Source organism: Rhinatrema bivittatum, chromosome 4, assembly GCF_901001135.1.
Source record: "Rhinatrema bivittatum chromosome 4, aRhiBiv1.1, whole genome shotgun sequence".
Lineage (NCBI taxonomy): Eukaryota > Metazoa > Chordata > Amphibia > Gymnophiona > Rhinatrematidae > Rhinatrema > Rhinatrema bivittatum.
The window spans coordinates 168550867-168573844 of NC_042618.1; the positions used below are offsets into that span (position 1 = coordinate 168550867).

Below are 22978 nucleotides of genomic sequence, written 5' to 3' on the forward strand. Positions count from 1 at the left end.
ACAGCTGGATGAGCTGACAGGCAGGTTCCAATCACCTCGCCCCTTGCCTCTTAAACAGGAGAGAGCCGCTAATTGGACCTTCAAGTCATCCTGCAAAAATTCCAGGATTAGTGGGATTTTGATCATATGAGCGGAAACAGCATGTTCCTCGCACCAGGCCTCAAATACTCTCCAGACCTGCATATATGCTAGGGACGTAGAGAACTTCCGCTCGCAAAGTATCGTGGCAGTTACTCCCGCTGAATATCCTCGCTTTGTCATGCGAGCCCTCTCAAGGGCCAGACCGAAAGACAGAATCGAGTCAGATCCTCGTGAAGAGCTGGACCTGCTGTAGCAGGTCCCTGTGTGGTAGGAGGCACAGGGGAGGGTCTCCCCTGGGAGTCTCCTCATGTCCGCATACCATGGATGCCTGAGCCATTCTGGAGCTACTAGTATGACTTAATTCCCTGTGGTGCTCGATTCTGCCCCAGCAGGGGCCACGGAGGGAAGAATCTGGGAACCTTCGTGTTGTGAGATGCGGCAAACAGGTCGATGGACGGGAGACCCCAGCAATCTACTACCAGCTGAAAGGCTTTGGCTGAAATCACCCAATCTCCTAAATCCAGACTCTCCCTACTTAGAAAATCTGCTCTGATGTTGTCATTTCCTGCGATGTGGGTTGATGTATTTCTGCCCATTCTGTAAGGAGATCTATCTCCTGTGACACTTGCTGGCTCTTTGTTTCCCCCCTGGCGATTGATGTAGGTTACGGTTGTTGCATTATCTGACATTATGCGGATCGCCTGACCGTGGAGTATGTGGCTGTATGTGGAGTATGTGACAGGCCAATCTGACTGCTCTGGTTTCCAGGCGGTTTATTATCCTTGATCCAACGTCCCTGGGCCGTTAGTTCATGACAGTGAGCTCCCCAGCCCCAGAGGTTCGCGTCTGTCGTGAGGACCAGCCAGTTCGGCGGGACAGGGTGACACCCTTGCCCAAGAAAGCTTCCTGTAGCCACCACTGGAGCCAAGAACATACTTCCATCATTAGGTGGAGTCGAATCGAATTGTCTTAAGACAACGGTTTCCAATGGGACAGCAGGGCGTGTTGAAGTGGTCACATGTGTGGCCTCACCCACGATACTACCTCCAGGGATGACGCCATCAAATCGAGGACATGAAGATAGCTCCATACCTTCGGGCATATCGCGTTCATCAACCAACGCACTTGGGACTAAGGGCAGGAGGAAGACCTTGCCCTGCTTGATGTTGAACCAGACTCCCAGATATTCCAGGAACTGGGAGGGCTTGAGACTGCTTTTGTCCATGTTTACGACCCAACCAAGCTCCTGAAGCAGGGATGTCACCCTGCTGGTCACCGGAAACTATCTTCCCTGTACGTACCTGGATCAGTCCAGACCGTGGGTTATGTCCCCAATCCAGCAGATGGAGTCAGCCCAAAGCTTCGAGGGGGCGTCACCATAAGTACTACTACCCCCTCTGCAGGAGTTCAGTATCTTCTGACTCCAGCAGATGCGAGTAGGGGAATCTGGGCTTGCTCCCGATTTCCTAAAACCTATTCTGTTTTCCCTTGGTTGGAACTTTCTTCTCTGTCTCTGTTTTGTCTTGGATCAAGTTGTACTTTAAAAAAAAAAAAAAAAAAAAAAGATAGTTAATTGATTAATTGGGGAGGCGGGGCTCCTTCCTTGTGCTGGCTCTCTGTCTCCTTTGTTTCCTCAGCGCGAGCCTGTGTTCTTGCCGGGGTAAGTCGTTTTTCTTGGTTTGCTGGGCTGTAGTTTTATTTTCAGCTTGCTGATTGAGACTGCCGGTGTGCCCGGCCTGCCAGCGATTTCCCTCGCTCCCGCGGCCATCTTGCACGCACCTCGTGGGCTGCAGGGAGCAGGGTGAGTGATCTCAGCGGGTTGCGAGGCCAGGACAGGCCCCCCCGCGGCGCCGCTTGTTTTTCTCGGCGGGTTGTGCAGGCCGTCCGGGCCCCCCCGCAGCGGCACGCCGTTTCGCGGCCCCCCCCCCCCTTCCGCCCCGAGGCTCACCGAGTGATTTTAGCTGCCGGGGTGGTTTTTCTGAGCGCCTGCTATGCCGCGGCTGTCGCGTTGCTCGGCCTGCGGCGAGCCCGGTTCGCGCATTTCCAGGGAGGGCATCTGTGCTAGGTGCCTCCCAGGGGGGGAAGGCACGTCCGGGCCCCGCACTCATTTTCCAGCGGTGCTAGCCTTGCCCGGGCGGCGTGGGCCGGCCCCTCCCCCATTCCTGGCGGGAACGGCGGCCATTTTGCACGCGCTGCGCCGCGAGGGAGATCGGACAGCGCTGGGGGATGGGGAGGCTTCAGGGGACTCAAGACCTTGCCCTGCTTGATGTTGAACCAGACTCCCAGATATTCCAGGAACTGGGAGGGCTTGAGACTGCTTTTGTCCATGTTTACGACCCAACCAAGCTCCTGAAGCAGGGATGTCACCCTGCTGGTCACCGGAAACTATCTTCCACTGACTTCACCCAGATCAACCAGTCTTCCAAGAACAGGTGCACCAAGATTCCCTCTTTCCTCAGTGCTGCCGCTACGACCAACATAATCTTGGGAAATGTTCTGGGGGTGGTGGCCAGGCTGAAGGGCAGCGCCCGGAACTAATAATTGTGGCCCTAGTACCGCAAAGCATAGGAAACACTGATGCTCTTGCTGGCTTGGAATGTGAAGGTAGGCCTCGGAGAGGTCCAGGGAGATTAAGAACTTTCCCAGTTGTTCGGCCATTATCATGGAGCACAGGGTTTCCATGTGGAAATGAATTACCCGTAGGTGTCGGTTGACACTCTTGAGGTCCAGGATGGGGCAAAAGGAAAAGGAACCCTCCTTCTTGGGTACGATGAAATAGATGGAATAACGCCCTGTATTTTCCTGGGGCACAGGTACTGGAATTATAGCCCTCAACCTGAGGAGCCTTATCAAGGTAGACTCCACTGCCTGCTTCTTGTGCTGGGAGTGGCAAGGGGACATCATGAACATGTCCCGAGGAGTGTTGCGAAACTCCAGCGCATATGCCTCCCATAGGAAGTAGGATATCTAGTACCCATTTGTCTGATGTGATCTCGACCCACCGCTGGTAGAAGAGGGATAATCGACCCCTTATCTCTCCATTCCATGGGTGGGTCGGCAAAACGTCATTGCAGAGTTCAGGCTGAACCTGAACCTGCCTCTCTCTTGGGCTGTTGACTCCAAAAGGACTGAGACCTCCGCAAGGACCTAGACCTCTGAAATGTCAAGTTTCTGGAAGGCCGAAAGCATTGGGAGTCCCTGGATCAATCCCTCATGGGCAAGGGGTGCTGTAACTGCTTTCTCTTATCTTCTAGTAGCCGGGGCACTGGAGATTCACCCCATTTACTGGCCAGCTTTTCCAATTCGCTTCCGAAGAGGAGTGATCCCTTATAGGGCATCTTTGTGAGGTTTGCTTTAGAGGTTGTGTCTGCTGACCAATTTCACAGCCATAGCTGTCTTCTGGCCACTAACTTTGAGGCCACGCCTCTGGCCGCGGTATGGACTAGGTCAGAGCCCAATCAGCTAAAAAGGCAGCAGCGGGCTCCATAGCTTCTCTAGAGTACGCCCCTGAATCATACACCTCTCTAGAGAGGAGCAGGCACAAGCGAGCTACCAGGGCACAACAGGAAGCAATCTGTAAAGTCACTGCTGTCACGTCAAAGGCTTGCTTAAGGATGGACTCCATCGGGTATCATGAGCATCTTTTAAGGACGCTCCTCCCTCCACTGGGATAGTTGTTCACATTGAAACGGCACAGACCAGCGCTTCCACTGTAAGGAAATGCAGGCGTTCTCTCACCGCCGGATCCAGTAGGCATAGAGCTTCTAATGTTCATCCACCTTTAAAACTTGCTTCAGAGGCATCCCATTCCAGGTCAGATAACTCCTGCATGGCTTCCAGCTCTGGAAAATAGCAAGAGGCTTTCCATAGAGACATCAGAATAGGATTCTTTTTTGGTTCCGTCATAGAGCCTGCCTCAGGAACTCCCACTGTCTTCAGGGTCTGGGAAACCAGGGCTGACAGTTCATCTCTATGGAAAAAGGTATCATGGTCCGATATGGCTCCAAACCAAGTAGGATATCCCCATCTTCCAAGGAATCTGGATCCCCTTCTTCGCCCAAACTATTTGGGTCCGTGCCAGGGGATACCTTTGGTGAAATGAGGAATGTCTCAAGGCCTGCCGATAGGGCTGGGAGTGGGAGGCCCTATCGGCTGGGGTTCTGTCTGGACAGGGGCAAGTGAAGCAGACTTTGCCTGTACGAAGGCTTGAAAGTCTTGAAAAAGATTCCACACAAGAGAAGGTTGCCGGGTCCACGCCTAGCCCAGGAGGTACTGGTGTATGCGCCACTGGATTTCCCTCTTCCATGGAAGACCCAGCCCCGGGATTACTCAGATCCGGAGTACTTCCTGTTGAGGTTGTGGATGACCCATCCTCTGATTGGGAGGAGCCTGGCTTAGCAAAGACAGGGGAGGCCAACTCTCCCTAGGCCTCCTCATAGTGCTGACATAAGTAAGAATCCAGGTCAGACTGTGTAGCCCTAATACGACAAGCAGCGCAAAGAGAATGGCGCTTATATTTCTTTGCTTCCGGAGCCATTGCAGATGGTAGCTGTGTGTTTCGGCTGGCTTGCGCTTAAAATGTGTGCGCACAGATTTCAGGCACCTTCACAGGCAGCATCGAGGTGTGCACACAGCCCCTGCACCCAGCTTTATCTAATCTCTGCACCTAGAAAATTGTGCGCGTATGTATGCTCGTGATGTGCACACTGCAATGTGCACAAAAACACGCGAAGATGGCGCTGCCACGGCCTACCATGCAGTGTGCCTACAGAGCCTAAAGCGAGGCCTAGCCCACCGATGGTGGCTCAACCCGCTCGAAAGCCCACTTCCCTTTACCCCAATGGGATCGGGAACGATGTCGGCATGGTGTGCTGAGCAGGGAGACCGGAGGAAATCTTCCTGAAACCCCTCCAATGTCTCTGAATCGGGAGGAATCCTCTTCTTTTTTTTTTTTTTTTTTTCTTACCTGGGCTCAACGCTTAAAACTGAGTACAGAGACTGTTTCTGCCGCGCTCGGCTTCCTGCACCCGCTGCCTTTCAGCTGCTTCAGCAGCAAAGTCCACGCCGGGAACCGGCTACTCGTACCAAGTCACACCTCTGAGGGATCTCAGAAATCACCTCAGGAATTCTCAGCTGGAGGAGGGACCTTTAGGTATCACTGCAGGAGAGCGGGCCTAAATCTTTCTACAATTTAAAAGTAGAATTTCTTCTTCTGAAAGGGTACAGCGATCCCCATAGGAGACGGAGAGATACTGATGGGCTGAGGTCACCGCAGGCGTGTAGCTAGGGTGACGTCAGCTTTCAAACCTGACTCTATCTGCTAGCAAGGGAGCATATAACCCATTGGTCTTGAGTCCATCTGGCTACATGCTAGGACATTTTAGCTTAAATCTAGCCATTTATCTTTAAGAGACCTGCTTATGCTGAAAACCAGATCTAACCAGCTAAGACCTCTCCCACCTACAGGAACTTTTAGGGGAAGCCAGTTCCCTGCAGTCTCCCTTCCCACCTACACAATTTAACAATAATAATGGGAGGCCCCCTGCAATCCCATCTGCATATTATAAGAGGTTTAACAGGGACATCTGGGATGCTGCCCATCTACGTATCCACATGGTTTAACAAAATTGGGGGCACTCCCTGCGATTTCCCCCCCCTTACCAGAATTCAACCACATTGGCTGGGAAAGAAAGGGCAGCAAGCACTCCATGATCCACCTGGCATGAACTTAAAAAAAAAAAAAAAAAAAAAAAAAGTGTTAGATAAGGTGCATCCCCCTCCCCCCACAAATGACCTCTCTCCTTAGCCTACCCTGAAAAAGTAACGCACACCCCCAGCTGAGCTGAGTGGGCAGAAGGTAGCCATGTAATTTCCCCCACCCCATAATCTAACTACACCCAGTATTTGATGTGCTAAATTTAGTTCTGTAGTGAAATTTAGGGTATAAATTAACTTGATCAATTTTCAAAGGCTTTGATCTAGCCGGTGAAATTATTTAACTACCGGTAGCTAGATCCCTTTTGACTATTTTCTTCAAAGAGTTTTTAATATACACCTTTACTTCCAGTACCAGACTGAGGCGGATTTTCTCTGCACACCTTGTCCTGCTGGTCTCATTGAACCGCTGACCAGGTCACCTGACTGGTTCCTGTGTCAGGCACGGAACAGGTTAAACACCGGTGTGCTGCTTTTTGCCAGGGGGATGTTGTACCTGGGCTTGCAGGTTACTTGAGATGCCCTGTTCCAACACACACCGTATATGTGCTTTCAGGCTCTGGATGTGTTTGCTGCTGTGGCTGGCACAGAGCTGCTGGAGACTAGGGCACTGCAGCCAACCCCCGAGGCTTGGTTACGACAGGTGAAGAACCTTCAGATGCCCATTGAGCTCATCTGCAGTGAGAGCTACACCCAGGGCAGGGCGCAAGGCTGCCAGCTGTGGCTCCAAGAGGTCAAGTGAGTATTATGGTCATCTTCATTGTATGTTGGATGTTTGAGTGCAAACATCAGAACCACACCAATGAATTTGGGATTGAATTAAATATCAATACTTTGTATAAACCAAGACCTCATATATTAGATCTGAGAGCTTATTAACTCAATAGCTCTCGCTGAAGTTCAGTAAAAATTTACCACATAATTATTTTCATCTGTGGTTTTACCGCATTTATAATCATAGGTCTTGATTATACCTTTTTTTTATAATTTTTTTAGTGAATAGCACTTAACACACTTATCTTGTAGGTTGAGTGACCAAGAACGCTGAAGGAGTGATCATGTATCCTAATGCCCGTCACGGCTCGTGTTTCTTTTAATGCTTCATCAGGGGCAAAAATTCAATATGATTGTTTCTACAATAAAAATACAGAAACCAATTTAATCAAGTATAGAATCAGACTTCCATACATTATTGACATACATACGCCCCATACTTTTGTGCTGTCACCCTTTCCGTGCTTTCAGCGTTTCCCAAAAGTGATCCTCCATCTTGTTATTCCGCAGCATGTTTGAGTGCGACATGCCTCATTAAACCAGTGGCTATTCCCCATGGATGTCACTGCTGGCATATTTGGAGAAGCCTTGACAGTGCTGTAAGTCTCTCTAAGACGGGTCTTGATCAGGATCAGATTTAGGCATAGGCAACATAGGCATGTGCCTTTGGCACCAAATTCTGAAGGTTCCCGAAAACTGGGACTCCCCCATCACTCTTCTCTGATTTCCAGGGGAAATTTTTCCTACCCTGCCTATGTTGCTAAGTATGTGTTTCTTACCCTGGTCCGATGTTGCTAAGTATGAGTTTTGTGAGCTCTCTCCTCTGTCCTCACCATGCAGAGCCCGCTGGAATCGAGTCTTCTCCATGGCCCTCTTTGTGGAGCACGTAGTGCTTGGTGTGGGGACCCGGAATCAAACACTGTACATCCTGGTTGAGCAGGACACCATTAAATTGGGCAAGGTCAGTACCCCTTACTGGGTCAGGCAGAGACTGGGATTGGAGAAATCTTGAAACAAACCTGGCAGGGTCGGTACTTCAGGCTGGGGTGGGCAGGCAGACATAGGGAGGGGAGGGATCTTATAGGATCTTACATCAGGCAGCATCACTATTCCAGGGATCTCGCCATTGAGCCATGTAAGAGAGGGGGAGTGAAGTGTTGGAAGTTGTGCTGTTCTGACTCTGTGCGTCTCATTTCCTAGGTGCTTGAAGCAGATGCCGACATGAAGATGCTGAGACCTTTTAGGGTAGTGATAGATGTCCTTCGGGACTGCAGAGACAGAGCCAATAGAGTCTTCTGCAGGTAAAATGAGACCATGAGGAGCTTGTCATGGTTGCTAAAAGCTCTGTTGGGACCTTTATTCCACAATTAGAAAAAACTGAGTATTTGATCGTGTCTGATTTTAAGAATTTTTCTTTCTTTCTTTTAAGTGTCCATATTCTTGTGCAAGATGCAGTAAGTGGTTGAGATGTTTCATTGAGCCCCTGGAAGGTGCCACACTGACGCACTTGTCCTTCTCCTGCAGGAGGGGCCTCCAGGACTGTTCAATCTGCCTAAGTGACCTAAAGGAGCCTGTGTGCCTACCCTGTGACCACACATACTGTAAAGCTTGCATTGGGCGCTGGCTAATCCCAGGGCAAATGATATGCCCCTACTGCAAAACTGTCCTTCCGGACAACTTCAACATCACTGTCAGCAAGGGGCTCAGGTACTCTCTCTCTCTCCTGACCTCTCCTCCCGTATCTGTCACTACACTGTTACTATCTGCAGAGAATTCAGGTGCTCCCCAGATATTTAATAGATTTTTACAAACGGGCACAAGGCCTTACACAACATTTAAAAAAGGAAAGTAGATGTAGAAATCAGAACTTGGTACATATTCATGTTAATCAAGCAAGGAGTATGGAGTTACATATTACCAGTACTGCTAAGAGAAATGGTAAATGTGAATTATTTCCACTGTGCCCTGAGCTGCTGCTTTCCTTCTCCTCAGTGCTGCCCTGGAGAAGTATTCCCATTTCCGAAAACTGTGCAACAACTTCTTCATTGACCTGGTGTCCAGCGTGTGCTTCAAGGGTAGCGTGCCACCAGACAAGCCGGTCATCTTGCTGCTCCTCTCTCTGCTTTTCTTCAACAAGGAGCTGTGTCAGGCCCTGCAGCGCAGTGAGTCCCTTCCCCCTCTGCACACTTGCTGTTTTTCCTCATCCAGGTATCCTCCTCCCTTATTTGTTGATTGTTTCTTTTAGATCGTACAAGCCACACAAAATCTTTGTCTCCGTTTGACGACTCTGTGGATAAGAGCCCTGTTGTTCGCTCTGTGGTGCTGAAACTACTACTGAAGTACAGGTACTGAGACCCTGAGAGTTTGTGTCTGCTTGCACTATACACCCAGTATGTGTTTTCCCTCTCCTGTGCCTCCTGCCCTCATCGCCCCCTTGTGCTTTTTTTTTTTTTTTTTTTTCTCCTCAACCCACCCCATCCCCTCCCAAGCAACCTGCTTGGGAGAGGAAGTAAAAGGGATTGCTTTTTGTAGTATTTAGTAATCTCATGTTTTTTCTTTTTAGCTTTGAGGATGTAAAAGAGTACATTCAGACATATTTATCTGACATAGAGAACCCGACGCTACTAGACCAGGAGGATCTGACCGAAGTTTACATGCTGTTTGTCAACTGTCTGGAGGTACAATACATTATTGCCTCTCACTCTTGAGGGAGGTGCTGTCTGGATAAGATGTTACTCTGGGGTATTGCATGAGTACTGCAGTCACTGGATATTAATCCCAGGGCTCTCTTCAGCGTCACGCTGTAACAGGCAATTGAAGCTAATTCAGAGCATTAAAAGTGCATATGTGTACAAATCTGGGAAGATTTCTGTGCATGTTCAAGGAATGCAGGAAAAACTGATTAGGTTGTGATTTTAAGAGACCTTGTGTTCTATGGCATGCAGGATTCCATGTATGAGAAGATAGGGGCCTTCACTAAGACACAGCTGAGAGAGGATGGACTTTTCCTGAAAAATTGCCACCAAGATATGCAGAAACTGGCCCCCCGTGAGTCCTCAATAGAGTATCTTCAAGGAATGGCACGCATACGACTCTGCCTGGACACTGCGGCACAGCTGATCTTTGAAATGTATGGGGAAACTGGTGAGTGACAGAGGGCACCATACACAGGTCTGAAACTGGTCAAATCTGCCCTGTGCCCAGTGAAATTAAGAACTTTTCCTATCCTTTAGTTTCCTTCTTTGTCCTCTGGACACTCTATGTGCCTCTCTCTATCTTTCTTTTCCTTTCTTGACATTACTACCTCAGGAGATATTTTTGGAGTAGATAAGAATATAAGAAATTGCCATGCTGGGTCAGACCAAGGGTCCATCAAGACCAGCATCCTGTTTCCAACAGAGGCCAAACCAGGCTACAAGAACCTGGCAATTACCCAAACACCAAGAAGATCCCATGTTTCCTGTACGTACCCGGATCAGTCCAGACAATGGGTTGAGCCTCCTGTCCAGCAGATGGAGACAGAGAAAAACTGAAAGGGTATCCTATATCAGGACAGAGCCCACCCTGCGTCCCTTTAGTATTTCTCTATCTTCAGCATATGCAGGCAGTTGAACCTGCTGTTCCCTCTCTTTACCAATTTATTTCTCTCTGTGAGATTTTTCCATCATACCTTTACTTTTTCAGGATCAAGCAAGTATTACCTTTCTAATTCTTATATTTAAAAAAAAACATTTTCTTTGCAAGATTCAAAACCTGTTTCCTAAGGGAGACAGTTCTGTCTCCTAGCTCTTATAGGGTCCTAGGGGGGCGTTCCCCTTGAGTATTCAGCCTAGGATTCCTTATCCCCGGTGACCTTATTGCCTGGCTTGGGGTGATACTGGTGGTCCAGTCACTCTCCCTCTTTGGCTTGTCTGACCCTAGAGATGTCTAATGCCTCGGGTCCCATAGCAGGGAGGAATTAATACCTCTGCTCTCGTAAAAGAAAAAGAGCCTGAAATAATTCATTTGGAGGCACAGCTTTCTCTCACCGCATTTGGGTTGCTCTGAGGACAAGGGGAAGCAGCGTAGCAGGGTTTATTCGCCTGCTCCCGCTCGCAAGTGCAGCCAGGCTCAGCTGTTTTTATTTTCTCCATGGCAGCTTCCCCTTTGCTTATGTTGCGTTCAGCTTGCTGTCTAGCCTGCGGGGAGCCTGCCTCGCTGCTCTCCCGTGATGGGCTGTTCTCCGATTGTTTACCCGGCAGAGAGGGTCTCTCCGCGGTGGCAGTGAGCTCAGTGGTTCATGGTCTGGTTCCCAAACATGTTTCCAGGCTGGCTCCCTCACAAAAAAGCGCAGGAACATCGGCCATTTTGAGCTCGGTTCTAGCAGTGGATTCGGGGGGGAGGGGAGCCTGATTTTTCTAATTCGCCGCCGGATTTAAGTCCTATAGACTCCCTGATCCTTCTCCCCTGGTCCCTCCTCCCCCATTACCCGGGAAATCTCAGCATCGTTTTTTCACTGATTTTGTGCTTTTACTGCACAAATCCTATTTGGCCAGTCTGCAGGAACAGGATGATCCCTCTCCAGACCCCCCTCCAGCAAAAATCACTCGGGTGCCCATTTCCCAGCCCCCTAAAGCTCCAGATTCGCAGGGCTCCGTCAGAGTCAGGAACGTGCCAGGCGTTCCGACTACCCCAGACCCTCCCCTATCCCTGTTCCTGATCCAGACACAGATTTTCTGCTCCCAAATCCGCCAATTGAGGGAGACAACCCACGGGTTTTAAGATTGTTCCAAAGGGAAGAGCTGGATCCGCTCATTCCTTTGGTATTAGACGAGTTGGGGATTGAGGTCCCACCTGCAGAATACACCAGTGCTGCTACTCCAGGCAACGTGGACCCGGTCCTGGCGGGACTTGGGGCTCCTCCAAGTACGTTCCCATTCTATCCCATGCTCATGCAACTACTCCTCCGGTAATGGGAGTTCCCCGAATCAGGTCTCCGAGTGGGTAGGGCAAAGACCAACTCTATCCTCTACCTGACCAATGTCTAGAGATGCTTAAGGTTCCCAAGGTGGACGCTTCGGTCTCCACAGACACCAAACGAACCACCATCCTGGGGCTACGGCGTTGAAAGATATTCAGGATCGCAAACTGGAACTGCATCTCAAGTGGATTTTTGAAGCCCTGGCTTTAGGCATTCGGACGACAGTCTGTAGCAGTCTCATACAGCAGTCAAGTCTCAGGTGGATTCAACAATTACTCAGCACCCAGGACCTCCCGTCTGCAGAGGCGGAACAGGCAGAACGGCTGGAAGTAGCGGTGGCGTTATGGGGCTGATGCCCTCTATGATTTACTCCGGGTGCAGTCTAGAGCTATGGTTTCCATGGTGTCGGCCAGATGACTTCTCTGGCTGCGAAATTGGTTGGCAGATCCCTCTTCTGTCGCAGTTGGGCACGCTTCCCTTCAAGGGTAAGTTGCTTTTTGGTGAGGACCTTGAACAGCTTATTAAATCTTTGGGAGACAAGATTCATAAGCTGCCTGAGCACCATCCTAAACAGTCTAAGTCCTTTTTTCCTTCGCGCTGTCGTTTCAGAGGTCAGTGCCGGTATAACAAAATGTGGGGATCTTTCCAAAGAGGTTCCTCATTCCTTTCATGGCCGAGGTCCCTTCCGGGATGGTAACCTGCAAGGCTCTGCTGCAAAGTCCTCCTCACAATGAAATAAGGCCGGCCCATTTCTCCATTCCCAACTTAGGTGGACGTCTGTCCCTGTTTTTCAGGGAATGGGTCAAAGTTACGACGGATCAGTGGGTCCTCGAAGTGATCGAAAAGGGCTACGTGTTAGAATTTTCTAGGGACCTCCTGGACTGCTACCTAATCTCTCCCTGCGGGAGTCTGTAGCATCCAGCGGTGTGCCAGACTCTTGTTAGGCTGCAAGAGCTCGAAGCCATAGTCCTGGTTTCCTTGCAGGAACAGGGATCTGGCCAGTATTCCATCTACTTCGTTGTTCCCAAAAAGGATGGCTCTTTCCGCCCAATCGTGGACCTCAAGAGAGTCAACCGGGCCCTCAGGGTTTCCCATTTTCGAATGGAGACCCTGAGGGCGGTTATAGTGGCGGTTCGCTCAGGTGAATATCTGGTCTCTCTCGACTTAACGGAGGCTTACTTCCACATCCCGATATGCCACGAACATCAGAATTATCTCCGTTTCAACATCCTGGGGCAACACTTCCAATTTCGGGCACTCCTGTTTGGTCTCGCCACTGCACTGCGCACTTTTACCAAGGTCATGGTGGTGGTGACGGCCGCCCTCCGCCGGGACAGAGTCCTAGTCCATCCTTACCTGGACGATTGGCTCATTTGAGCCAAGTCGGAGACACTCTGCAAGATAGCGGTCGACAGAGTCTTGACGTTTCTCACTGCCGTCAGCCAGATAGTCAACTTCTCCAAGAGCAACCTTCAGCCCTCTCAGGTCCTGGAATTCCTGGGAGCACACTTCGACACCCGCGTGGGCAAGGTGTGGCTGCCCGATGCTCTGGCACTCAAACTCATGGATCAAGTGCAAAATCTTCTATCCCTCTCGGTACCCATGGCCTGGGACTACCTTCAGGTCCTGGGCTCTATGGCTTCAACTTTCGATTTGGTTCCTTGGGCTTTTGCGCATATGCGTCCTTTACAGAAAGCTTTGCTGTCCCGCTGGAACCCGGTTTCAGAGGAGTTTCGGACACCTCTACCGTTCTCTGATTCTACCATCGCCAGCATGCAGTGGTGGCTTGTTATGTTTTGTAAGGTTTGGGTGGACCCTTGGACAGTCTGGCTGCTGACCACACCCACGGGGGGAAGTCCCGTGAGGGGCCACAGGTCAGGCTCAGCTCTGGACACACACACCAGAGGTGGCTGTAGTGAGTAGAAGATGGAGCCCGGCTGGGCTAGTATCCCTCAGGGCACTGGAACAGTGGCTCCTCCGGTAGCAGTGCTGTAGTGAAAAGAACTGAGAGAATGAGTACAATAAGACATTCACAGAGTCCCCAGTATGGAGAAGCCCTGAGATAGGGAGAGCTGGCCCTCGAGGAGCGAGTACCAGATCCCTGGGAGCAGAGACTCATTGACAAGTACTCACGCAGCAGTTCCCAGTAGGAGATGGCACTGGCGCTGGAACGGAGGCAGGCCCTCGAGGAGCGAGTTCCTGGTTCCAGGGAAACAGCTCTGAGGAATAGATGGTAGTAGTACTCACAGATGGTGTCTGTAGAGAATTCTTCCAAGTAGAAGAGGAGATGGACACAGGCAGCAAGTCAGGGAACATGGGCCCTCTAGGAGCGAGTACCGGTTCCTGATAGCGACCTGAAAGAAGCAGAGAGGCCCCCCGAGGAGCGGGTACCCCGTTAGCAGAAAAAGAGTCCAATAGCAGTTGGAGGCAGAGTAGCTGGGTACGGAGAGCGAATCCCATCTGTAGGAAATCCCCTTGCTAACTCAACAGCTAGCAAACATACATAGGCTTAAATATCTGGGCAGCGAGACGTCATCACAGGGGGACACCCCTGAGGTTTGCACCATAGAGGAAATAAGAATGAGTGCCGCGCGGCGCGCGCGCCCTAAGGTACCTGAGGAGCATGGCAGGAGGTAGCGCCCAAGCCGGTCCGGGGATGCCGGAGAGGACAGCGGGCGGACTCCGCGGCAGCCAGACGTCCACAGGGAGCTGAAGGAATTGCAGAAAAAGAAAGGTAGGCGGAGTGAAGCCGTCAGGCGGCGACAGTCGCATCATGGCTCTCGCTCACTCACCTCCTGAAGGGGATGCCCCTGAAGATTCCCCAGTGGATTATTGTTATGAATGCCAGCCTCTCCGGCTGGGGAGCGGTGTGTCAGAATCAGTCTGCCCAGGGACTATGGTCCTCAGTTCAATCCCAGTGGCACATCAATCGTCTGGAGGCCCGAGCGGTTCGTCTGGCACTCAAGTCCTTCCTACCCTTGATCCGTCACAAAGCGGAATGAGTCCTATCCGACAACACCACCACAGCAGCTTATATCAATCGCCAGGGTGGCACCAGGAGTTGTCTGGTGGCCTTGGAAGCCAGCAAGCTCCTCTCCTGGGCGGAGCGCCATCTGGATCAGCTGGCGGCCTCCCACATTGCGGGGAAGGAGAATATTCAAGCCGACTTCCTCAGTCAACATCTAGATCCCGGAGAGTGGGAGTTATCTGAAGAGGCGATGGATCTGGTCATGCGCAAGTGGGGAGCTCCCCACTTAGATCAGATGGCCACCCTGGGAAATGCAAAGTCTCCCAGAATCTTCAGTCACAGAAGGGAGAACTGTTTGGAAGGCGTGGATGCCCTGGTTCTACCCTGGCCTCGCGATGTTCTCCTTTACATGTTCCCACCCTGGCCTCTGGTGGGAAAGATTCTCAGACGGATAGAACTTCACATGGGGTCAGTCATTCTCGTGGCACCGGAGTGGCCGCAAAGCCCATGGTTTGCGGATCTTGTAAACCTCACAACGGAAGGTCCTCTTTACCTCGTTCACCTTCCAAACCTACTGTGCCAAGGTCCCGTATTTTTCGATCAGGCAGATCGCTTTTGTCTAGCAGCCTGGCTTTTGAGCGGCGGCGACTGAGGAAGAAGGGTTATAAGGAAGAAGTTATATCCACGCTGTTATGGGCAGGTAAAACTTCTACCTCTCTTGTTTATGTCCGGGTATGGAGAGTTTTTGAGAACATGTGTTCCGAGTCCGGAGTTCCGGCACGCAAGGCCCCGGTGTCCCAGGTTCTCTCCTTTCTCCAGAATGGCCTCCAAAGGTTTGTCCTTCAATTCCTTGCAGGTGCAAGTTTCAGCTCTTGGTTCCCTCCTAGGATGGGGTCGATGGTTATGTGGTGGTGGCCCAAAATCGATGATGTTCGGTTCCTCAAAGGTGCCAAGCATTTGAACCCGCCTGTCCGGGTTACTTTTCCATCTTGGAGCCTTAATTTGTTGCTTTGAGTTTTCTGTGAATGCGCCCTTTGAACCTCTCTGGCGGGCCACTCCTAAAGATCTGACTCTCAAGACTGTATTCCTTGTCTCTATTTGCTCGGCCAGGAGAGTGTCCGAGCTCCAAGCCTTGTTCTGTAGGGAACCCTTTCTTCGTTTTTCTGATTCAGATGTTTTCCTCAAAACAGTACCATCCTTCTTACCAAAGATTGTGTCTTCTTTTCACATAAATCAGTCAGTAGAGCTTCTGGCTTTTTCTTCAGAGGACATTGCCAGCACGCTGGGCGGAGAACTCCGGTGACTGGATGTGAAGAGAGTTCTACTGCAATATTTACAGATCACAAACGAGTTCCGGGTCTCTGATCATCTTTGTCTTGTGGAGCGGACCCAATATGGGGAATGAGGCTTCTAAAGCAACTATTGCTAGATGGCTAAAGAAGGCAATTGCATTGGTGTACATCTGTTGGGGCCGGACGGTTCCGGAGAGCTTAATGTCTCATTTTTTGAGTTCACAGGCTACCTATTGGGCAGAGAGCCAGTTGGTCTCGCCACAGGAAATATGCAGAGCAGCTATTTGGAAGTCTCTGCATACTTTTGCTCGGCATTATCGTCTCGATGTCCAGGCACCAGTGTTTGGCTCCTTCGGCAGACAGGTGCTTCAAGCGGGACTATCTCTGTTCCACCTTACTTAGGGAAGCTTTGGTACATCCCACTGTCTGGACTGATCCGGGTAAGTACAGGGAAAGGAAAATTGGTTCTTACCTGCTCATTTTCATTCCTGTAGTACCACGGATCAGTCCAGACTCCCGCCCTGGCTGCGTTTACTTTTCATTCGTCTGCTCGAAGTTTTCCTTTGTTCTTCACAGCATTTTGAATATATTGGCTTCTTATCAGAATTTTAAGGCACCGGAAGTATCTACCAGATAGATTTATATGTAAGAGCGGTTCTTTACAATGTTTTTAATTGTTCAAATTTATTTAACATTTTTTATATACCGAGGTTCTAGAGACAAAGTCACTAAGCACTTCGGTTTACAGAGAACAATTGAAATGACTGAAGGTGAGTCTTACAGAGAACAAGGAAATGAAGAACTGGGATGTTACTCAATTTAAATTACCAGTTAATTGTTGCTTGCTTGATCTTATGCTAGTTATCTTTATATTTCTCTGCTTTGATAACGTTTATACTGAAGGGATGCAGGGTGGGCTGTGTCCTGATTCAGTTTCAGTTTTTCTCTGTCTCCAACTGCTGAACAGGAGGCTCAACCCACTGTCTGGACTGATCCGTGGTACTACAGGAATGAAAATTAGCAGGTAAGATATGAGGAATAGCAAGGGACTGTGGGAAGTACTAAAACTAGACACAGAAGAATCGGCTAGCTGTTTATGTTTATGCAGTCGGGTTTGTCATGGTATTTGTCATCTAGTGATTTGACCTTGAAGACCGTTTTCCTCATAGCCATTTGTTTTGCTCGACGCATTTCAGAGTTACAGGCTTTGTCGTGTCAAGATCCTTTTCTTAGGATTTACGATGATAGAGTTTTGCTGTGCACGGTTCCTTCCTTCGTGCCCAAGGTGGTCTCTGCTTTTCATGTCAATCAGGTGGTGGATCTACCAGGATTTCCAAACTGGTCCAGAGATTCCCCTCAGAAGAGGGAACTTCATCTTTTGGATGTGCATTGTGTTCTTTTGCGCTATTTGGAGGTTACTAATGACTTACGGTGTTCGGACCATCTGTTTGTCTTGTTGTGGGGGTCCTAAAAAGGGTGACAAGGCTTCGAAGGTGACGATTTCGCGCTGGATTAAGGAGGCTATCACTGCAGCTTATGTTGCCCATGAGTGTCAGGTGCACATGGGTTGAGAGCTCATTCCACTAGAACCCAGGCTACCTCCTGGGCTGAGTGTCAGCTTCTGTCACCTCAGGAGATCTGCAGAGCGGTGGTTTGGTCTTCCCTGCACACTTTCACCAAGCATTATCGTTTGGATGTGAGGGCGCAAGATGAATCGTCCTTTGGGGAGGTTGTACTGCGAGTGGATCTTTCGGGTTCCCGCCCAGTGTAGAGTAGCTTGGGTACATCCCACTGGTCTGGACTGATCTGGGTATGTTCAGGAAAGGAAAACTGGTTCTTACCTGCTAATCTTCGTTCTTGTAATACCACAGATCAGTCCAGAGACCCGTCCCCCTTTTTCAGATTCCGAAAGACTACCTTAAGAGGTGATATTTCCTGAAGAAACAATTTGGTCTTTTTGCAAATGCTCTGGAAGGGGCAAGTTCCGAGGTGGTCTAGTGGGGTTTTTTTGTTTTATCTGTTCTGGGCGAGAGGTTGGCGGTTATGTTTTGGGTTCCAACCCCCTTTGCCTTTTAAGTAAAGTTTGGTTGTTTAGGCTTGGGTACAGATCAATACTGAGGGACTGGAGGTGGCATCTCGTTATGTAGCAGTTCCCAAAGTTCTCATTGTTCTCTGACTCCATCTGCTGGTAAGAATGCATAACCCTCTGGTCTGGACTGATATGTGATATTACAGGAACGAAAATTAGTAGGTAAGAACCAATTTTCCTTTTAATCCTACTCTCTGTTTCCTGTCTTTTAACCAGTTTTTAATCCACAAAAGGACTCTGCCTCCTATCCCATGACTTCTTAGTTTTCTTAGAAACCTCTCAAGAGGGACTTCGTCAAACACCTTTTGAAAATCCAAATACACTAAATCTACCGGTTCACCTTTATCCACATGTTTATTAACCCCTTCAAAAAAATAAAGCAGATTTGTTAGGCAAGATTCCCCTTGGGTAAATCCATGTTGACTGTGTTCCGTTAAACAATGTCTTTCTATATGCTCTACAATTTTGATCTTTAGAATAGTTTCCAATATTTTTCCCAGCACTGAAGTCAGGCTCACTGATCTATAGTTACCCGAATCGCCCCTGGAGCCCTTTTTAAATATAGGGGTTACATTGGCCACCCTCCAGTCTTCAGGTAAAATGGATGATTTTAATGATAGGTTACAAATTTTAACTAATAGATCAGAAATGTCATTTTTTAGTTCCTTTAGTACTCTAGGATGCATACCATCTAGTCCAGGTGATTTGCTACTCTTTAATTTGTTAATCTGGCCTACTACATCTTCCAGGTTCACAGTGATTTGATTCAGTTCGTCTGACTCATCACCCTTGAAAACCATCTATGGAACTGGTATCTCCCCAACATCCTCATTAGTAAACATGGAAGCAAAGAATTAATCTAGTCTTTCCTCAATGGCCTTATCTTCCCTAAGAGCCCCTTTAACCCCTCGGTCATCTAATGGTCCAACCGATTCCCTCACAGGTTTCTTGCTTCAGATATATTTTTAAAAGTTTTTATTATGAGTTTTTGCCTCTATGGCCAACTTCTTTTCAAATTCTCTCTCTTCACCTGTCTTATCAATGTTTTACACTTAACTTGACAATGCTTATGTTTTATCCTATTTTCTTCAGATGGATCCTTCTTCCAATTTTTGAAGGATGTTTTTTGGCTAAAATATCCTCTTTCATCTCACCCTTTAACCATGCTGGTCATCGATTTGCCTTCATTCCACCTTTCTTAATGCGTGGAATATCTGGCCTGTGCCTCTAGGATTGTATGTTTAAACAATGTCCATGCCTGTTGAACAAAGTTTCCCTTTTGAAAGTTTAGTGTTAGAGCTGTAGATTTACTTATTGTCCCCCTTCCAGTTATTAGTTTAAATTTGATCATGTTATGATCACTGTTGCCAAGTGGCCCCACCACCGTTACCTCTCTCATCAAATCCTGCGTTCCACTAAAAATTAAATCTAAAATAACTCCCTCTCTTGTTGGTTCCTGAACCAATTGCTCCATGAAGCATTCATTTATTACATCCAGGAACTTTGTCTCTAGCAAGTCCTGATGTTACATTTACCCAGTCAATATTGGGGTAATTGAAATCTCCCATTATTATTGCACTGCCAAATTGGTTAGCTTCCCTGATTTCTCTTAGCATTTCATCATCTGTCTGACCATTTTGTCCAGGTGGATGGTAGTATACTTCTATCACTATTCTCTTGCCCAACACAAATGTGATTTCTACCCATATAGATTCTACTGAGCATTTAGTCTCTTGTATGATCTTTATCCTGTTGGACTCTATACCCTCCCAGACATATAAAGTACCACACCCCCACCAAGTTGATCCTCCTTAAGTCTAAATCTGTAATTTGATAATCTAGCTGTGTTGAATGGTTACTAATAGCTGCCTAGTTTGACTAGACAACTGTCTTTAGCCGCTTAAAAAGTGGATAATTCCAAGGATGGGGTTAGGACAGAGGGAGAGGGAGTTAGCTGGCCAAGCCTAGGCAGAGCAATTGCAGACTTAAATCTAGCCAGTTAGGCTGTGGCTGAAATTGGTCCCAAAATAGCAAGCTATTATATATACTTTGCCTTGATCTGAAAATCAGACCCTTGTTTCTAGAAGGTGCAGGACTTGAGCCCTGCCTTCATCCCCAGTTGTTGTAACAACAGCTGGAGGTCAAATAATGTCTCAGACATAAACTAAGCCTGGAAACACACGGATGCTATCACCCTGAGTCTAGTGATTCCTTTCTATTAAAAAACAAAACAAATTCATAAAAAAAACTAGCGTTCCTAGTTATACTCCAGATCAGTCCAGACTCTTGGATTTTGCCTCCCTGACAGTAGATGGAGACAGAGAAAGTTTCACTGACACAGTAGATAACTCATTGTGCTACCTGCAAGCCCTCAGTACTGACCTGTACTCAAGCCAAGATGACAGCAACAACCTTACATTTCTAAGCAAACTCGTTCCCCTCCAACAAGCCAGAAGAAGGTGAAGTTTCCCAAAAAGACAATGGAAAACTCGTTTCCCCAAATTAACGTAAGCGATTAGCATTGGAAAAACCTCCAACAACTCTCACTATATACAAAGCAACAGTATGAGCAGCGGACTCTCCCCCCCCCCCAGTAAAAGGGTGGGTCTCTGGACTGATGTATGGTAGGGATGTGAATCGTTTTTTGACGATTTAAAACAATCGTCAGATATATTTTAAATCGTCAAAAATCGTTACGAGTCGCGATACAATAGAAATTCCCCCGATTTATCGTGAAAAATCGTAAATCGGGGGAGGGCAGGGAAAACCGGCACACCAAAAAAAACCCTAAACCCACCCCGACCCTATAAAACGAATCCCTTACCTTCCCCCACCCTCCCGAACCCCCCCCAAAACTTTTTACGAGTACCTGGTGGTCCAGTGGGGGCGCGGGGACCGATCTCCTGCTCTCGGTCCATCGGCACCATTTTGGCTGCCACTCAAAAATGGTGCTGATGGCCCGATAAAAGAAAAAAATACTCACCCGACCCTTTAAAAATGACCCCTTAGCTTCCCCCACCCTCCCGATCCTCCCAAAACATACCTGGTGGTCTAGTGGTGGTCCCTGGAGCGATCTCCCGTTCTCAGGCCATCGGCTGCCACTCATAAAGATGGCGCCGATGGCCCTTTGCCCTTACCATATGACAGGGTATCCGTGCCATTGGCCGGCCCCTGTCACATGGTAGGAGCACTGGCTGATGGCCGCCGCCGTATTTAAAGATGGCGCCGGCCATCCAGTGCTCCTACCATGTGACAGGAGCCGGCCAATGGCACCGATACCCTGTCATATGGTAAGGGCAAAGGGCCATCGGCGCCATCTTTATGAGTGGCAGCCGACGGCCTGAGAACGGGAGATCGCTCCCGGGACCACCACTAGACCACCAGGTATATTTTGGGGGGCTTGGGAGGGTGGGGGAAGCTAAGGGGTCGTTTTTAAAGGGTCGGGTGGGGGGGGTTTTTATCAGGCCATCGACGCCATTTTTGAGTGGCAGCCAAAATAGCGCCAATGGCCCGAGAGCTGGAGATCGGTCCCCGCACCCCCACTGGACCACCAGGTAATCGTAAAAAGTTTTGAGGGGGTTCGGGAGGGTGGGGGAAGGTAAGGGGTTAATTTTAAAGGGTCGGGCCTCACTACAAAAAAAATAACGATGTGAATCGGAACCAATTCCGATTCACATCACCCACGATCAGATTTTTTTCCCCCCCTCTAGCCGAACCCGATCGTTAAGACGATCGGGCACACGATTCACATCTCTAATGTATGGTACTACAGGAACGAAAATTAGTAGATGATAAACAATTTTCCTTTCCCTGTACATATCCAGATCAGTCCAGACTCCAGGGATGTACCTAAGCTCCCCTTAACTCAGGTGGGACCTGGAGGAGTCGGATCCCCCACATCCAAGTGATAATGCCTAGCAAACATGTATAATGACTTCCCAGTAGCTGCCCAGCAAATTTCATGCAGAGTCGCCTGTTGTGACTCAGCCCAGAAAGTCGCCTGAGAATGCGTCAAGCGCGACACTAAAACCCCTGGCAGAGGGTGCCCTTTAGAAGTGAAGTCAACTCGATTGCTTCCTTCAGCCGCCGCACAATTTTGTGACCTTAGATGACTTATTTCCCTTCTTTGGACCACTCCACAATACAAAGCGGTGATCCAACCTACAAAGAGGTGATGCGATCTGTGGAAATCATAAGTGACCTTTACATACCTCAATAATGCATGCCTCCAATCTAAGAGCATAAGCTGTCCCGCATGAGGCATAGAGAAATCCAAATCCATAAAAGTTGGAAGCTATTCTATCTAAGATAGATGGAACACCAAGACTACCTCAGGCAGAAAAGAAAGTACCTTGCATAAAGATACCCCTTAATCAGACATCTGTAGGAAGAGATCTGGACACAACAGTGCCTGGAGCTCCGAAATTCTCCTGGCTGAACAAATAACCACCAAGAAAACCACTTTCCCTGTACATAACCGGATCAGTCCAGACTCCTGGGTTTTGCCTCCCCTCTAGCAGATGGAGACAGAAGTTTTGACTGACACTGCTCTATACCATGAGGTGCCACCTGCAGTCCGTTGCTATTTCTCTGTCTCGAGCAGATGGAGGTGCAAAACCTGCAGTCTGACTAAAAAAAAAAAAAAAAAGAATCAAATTATAGGAAAGAGAGAGATTCCACAGCCTCCCAGGGGGTAGATAGGCCTGGTGGGACCATCCTCCCTGGTATTCGAGGCATTTGAGCAGAGGGTCAGGGACCTTCATTTGTTCTACTTTTGTCAGCTAGTCAGGGTTGATACCTGGTTCACTCACCCTGAGAGGGACCTGTTGAGCCTGCAGCCTTTTTCTGCTGGTAAATTTAAAAAAAAAAAAAAAGCACAAGTAGGGAACTAGAAGCTGCAATAGGAAAGCTGTGCGCTCTAGAGGATCCCATTCCTGCTGCAGGGGAGGTTTTTTCTTCCTACCAAGTTCCCCGTCACTGTTTCTTCTGCAGTTTTCACCCCCCTTGAGGGCAATGTGTGCGCCACCGTTTGAGCCATTGAAGCGGGCGACACTAAAGGATCTTACTTTGAAAGTGATTTTCCTGGTGGCTATATCTTC

General features: G+C 48.8%; 1 protein-coding gene across 2 annotated transcripts in view; it reads left to right on the top strand.

Annotated features, from left to right (window-relative positions):
* Nucleotides 1-22978, top strand: part of RNF213 (ring finger protein 213) — a 413312-nt gene that overhangs the window by 277495 nt on the left and 112839 nt on the right. For both annotated transcript variants that reach the window (XM_029599190.1, XM_029599191.1), the window contains exons 39-46: nt 6353-6534; nt 7411-7531; nt 7771-7871; nt 8095-8277; nt 8563-8732; nt 8816-8915; nt 9134-9248; nt 9516-9714. In XM_029599190.1, coding sequence (XP_029455050.1) covers nt 6353-6534; nt 7411-7531; nt 7771-7871; nt 8095-8277; nt 8563-8732; nt 8816-8915; nt 9134-9248; nt 9516-9714 — 1171 coding nt within the window. The remainder of the gene's footprint in view (nt 1-6352; nt 6535-7410; nt 7532-7770; nt 7872-8094; nt 8278-8562; nt 8733-8815; nt 8916-9133; nt 9249-9515; nt 9715-22978) is intronic.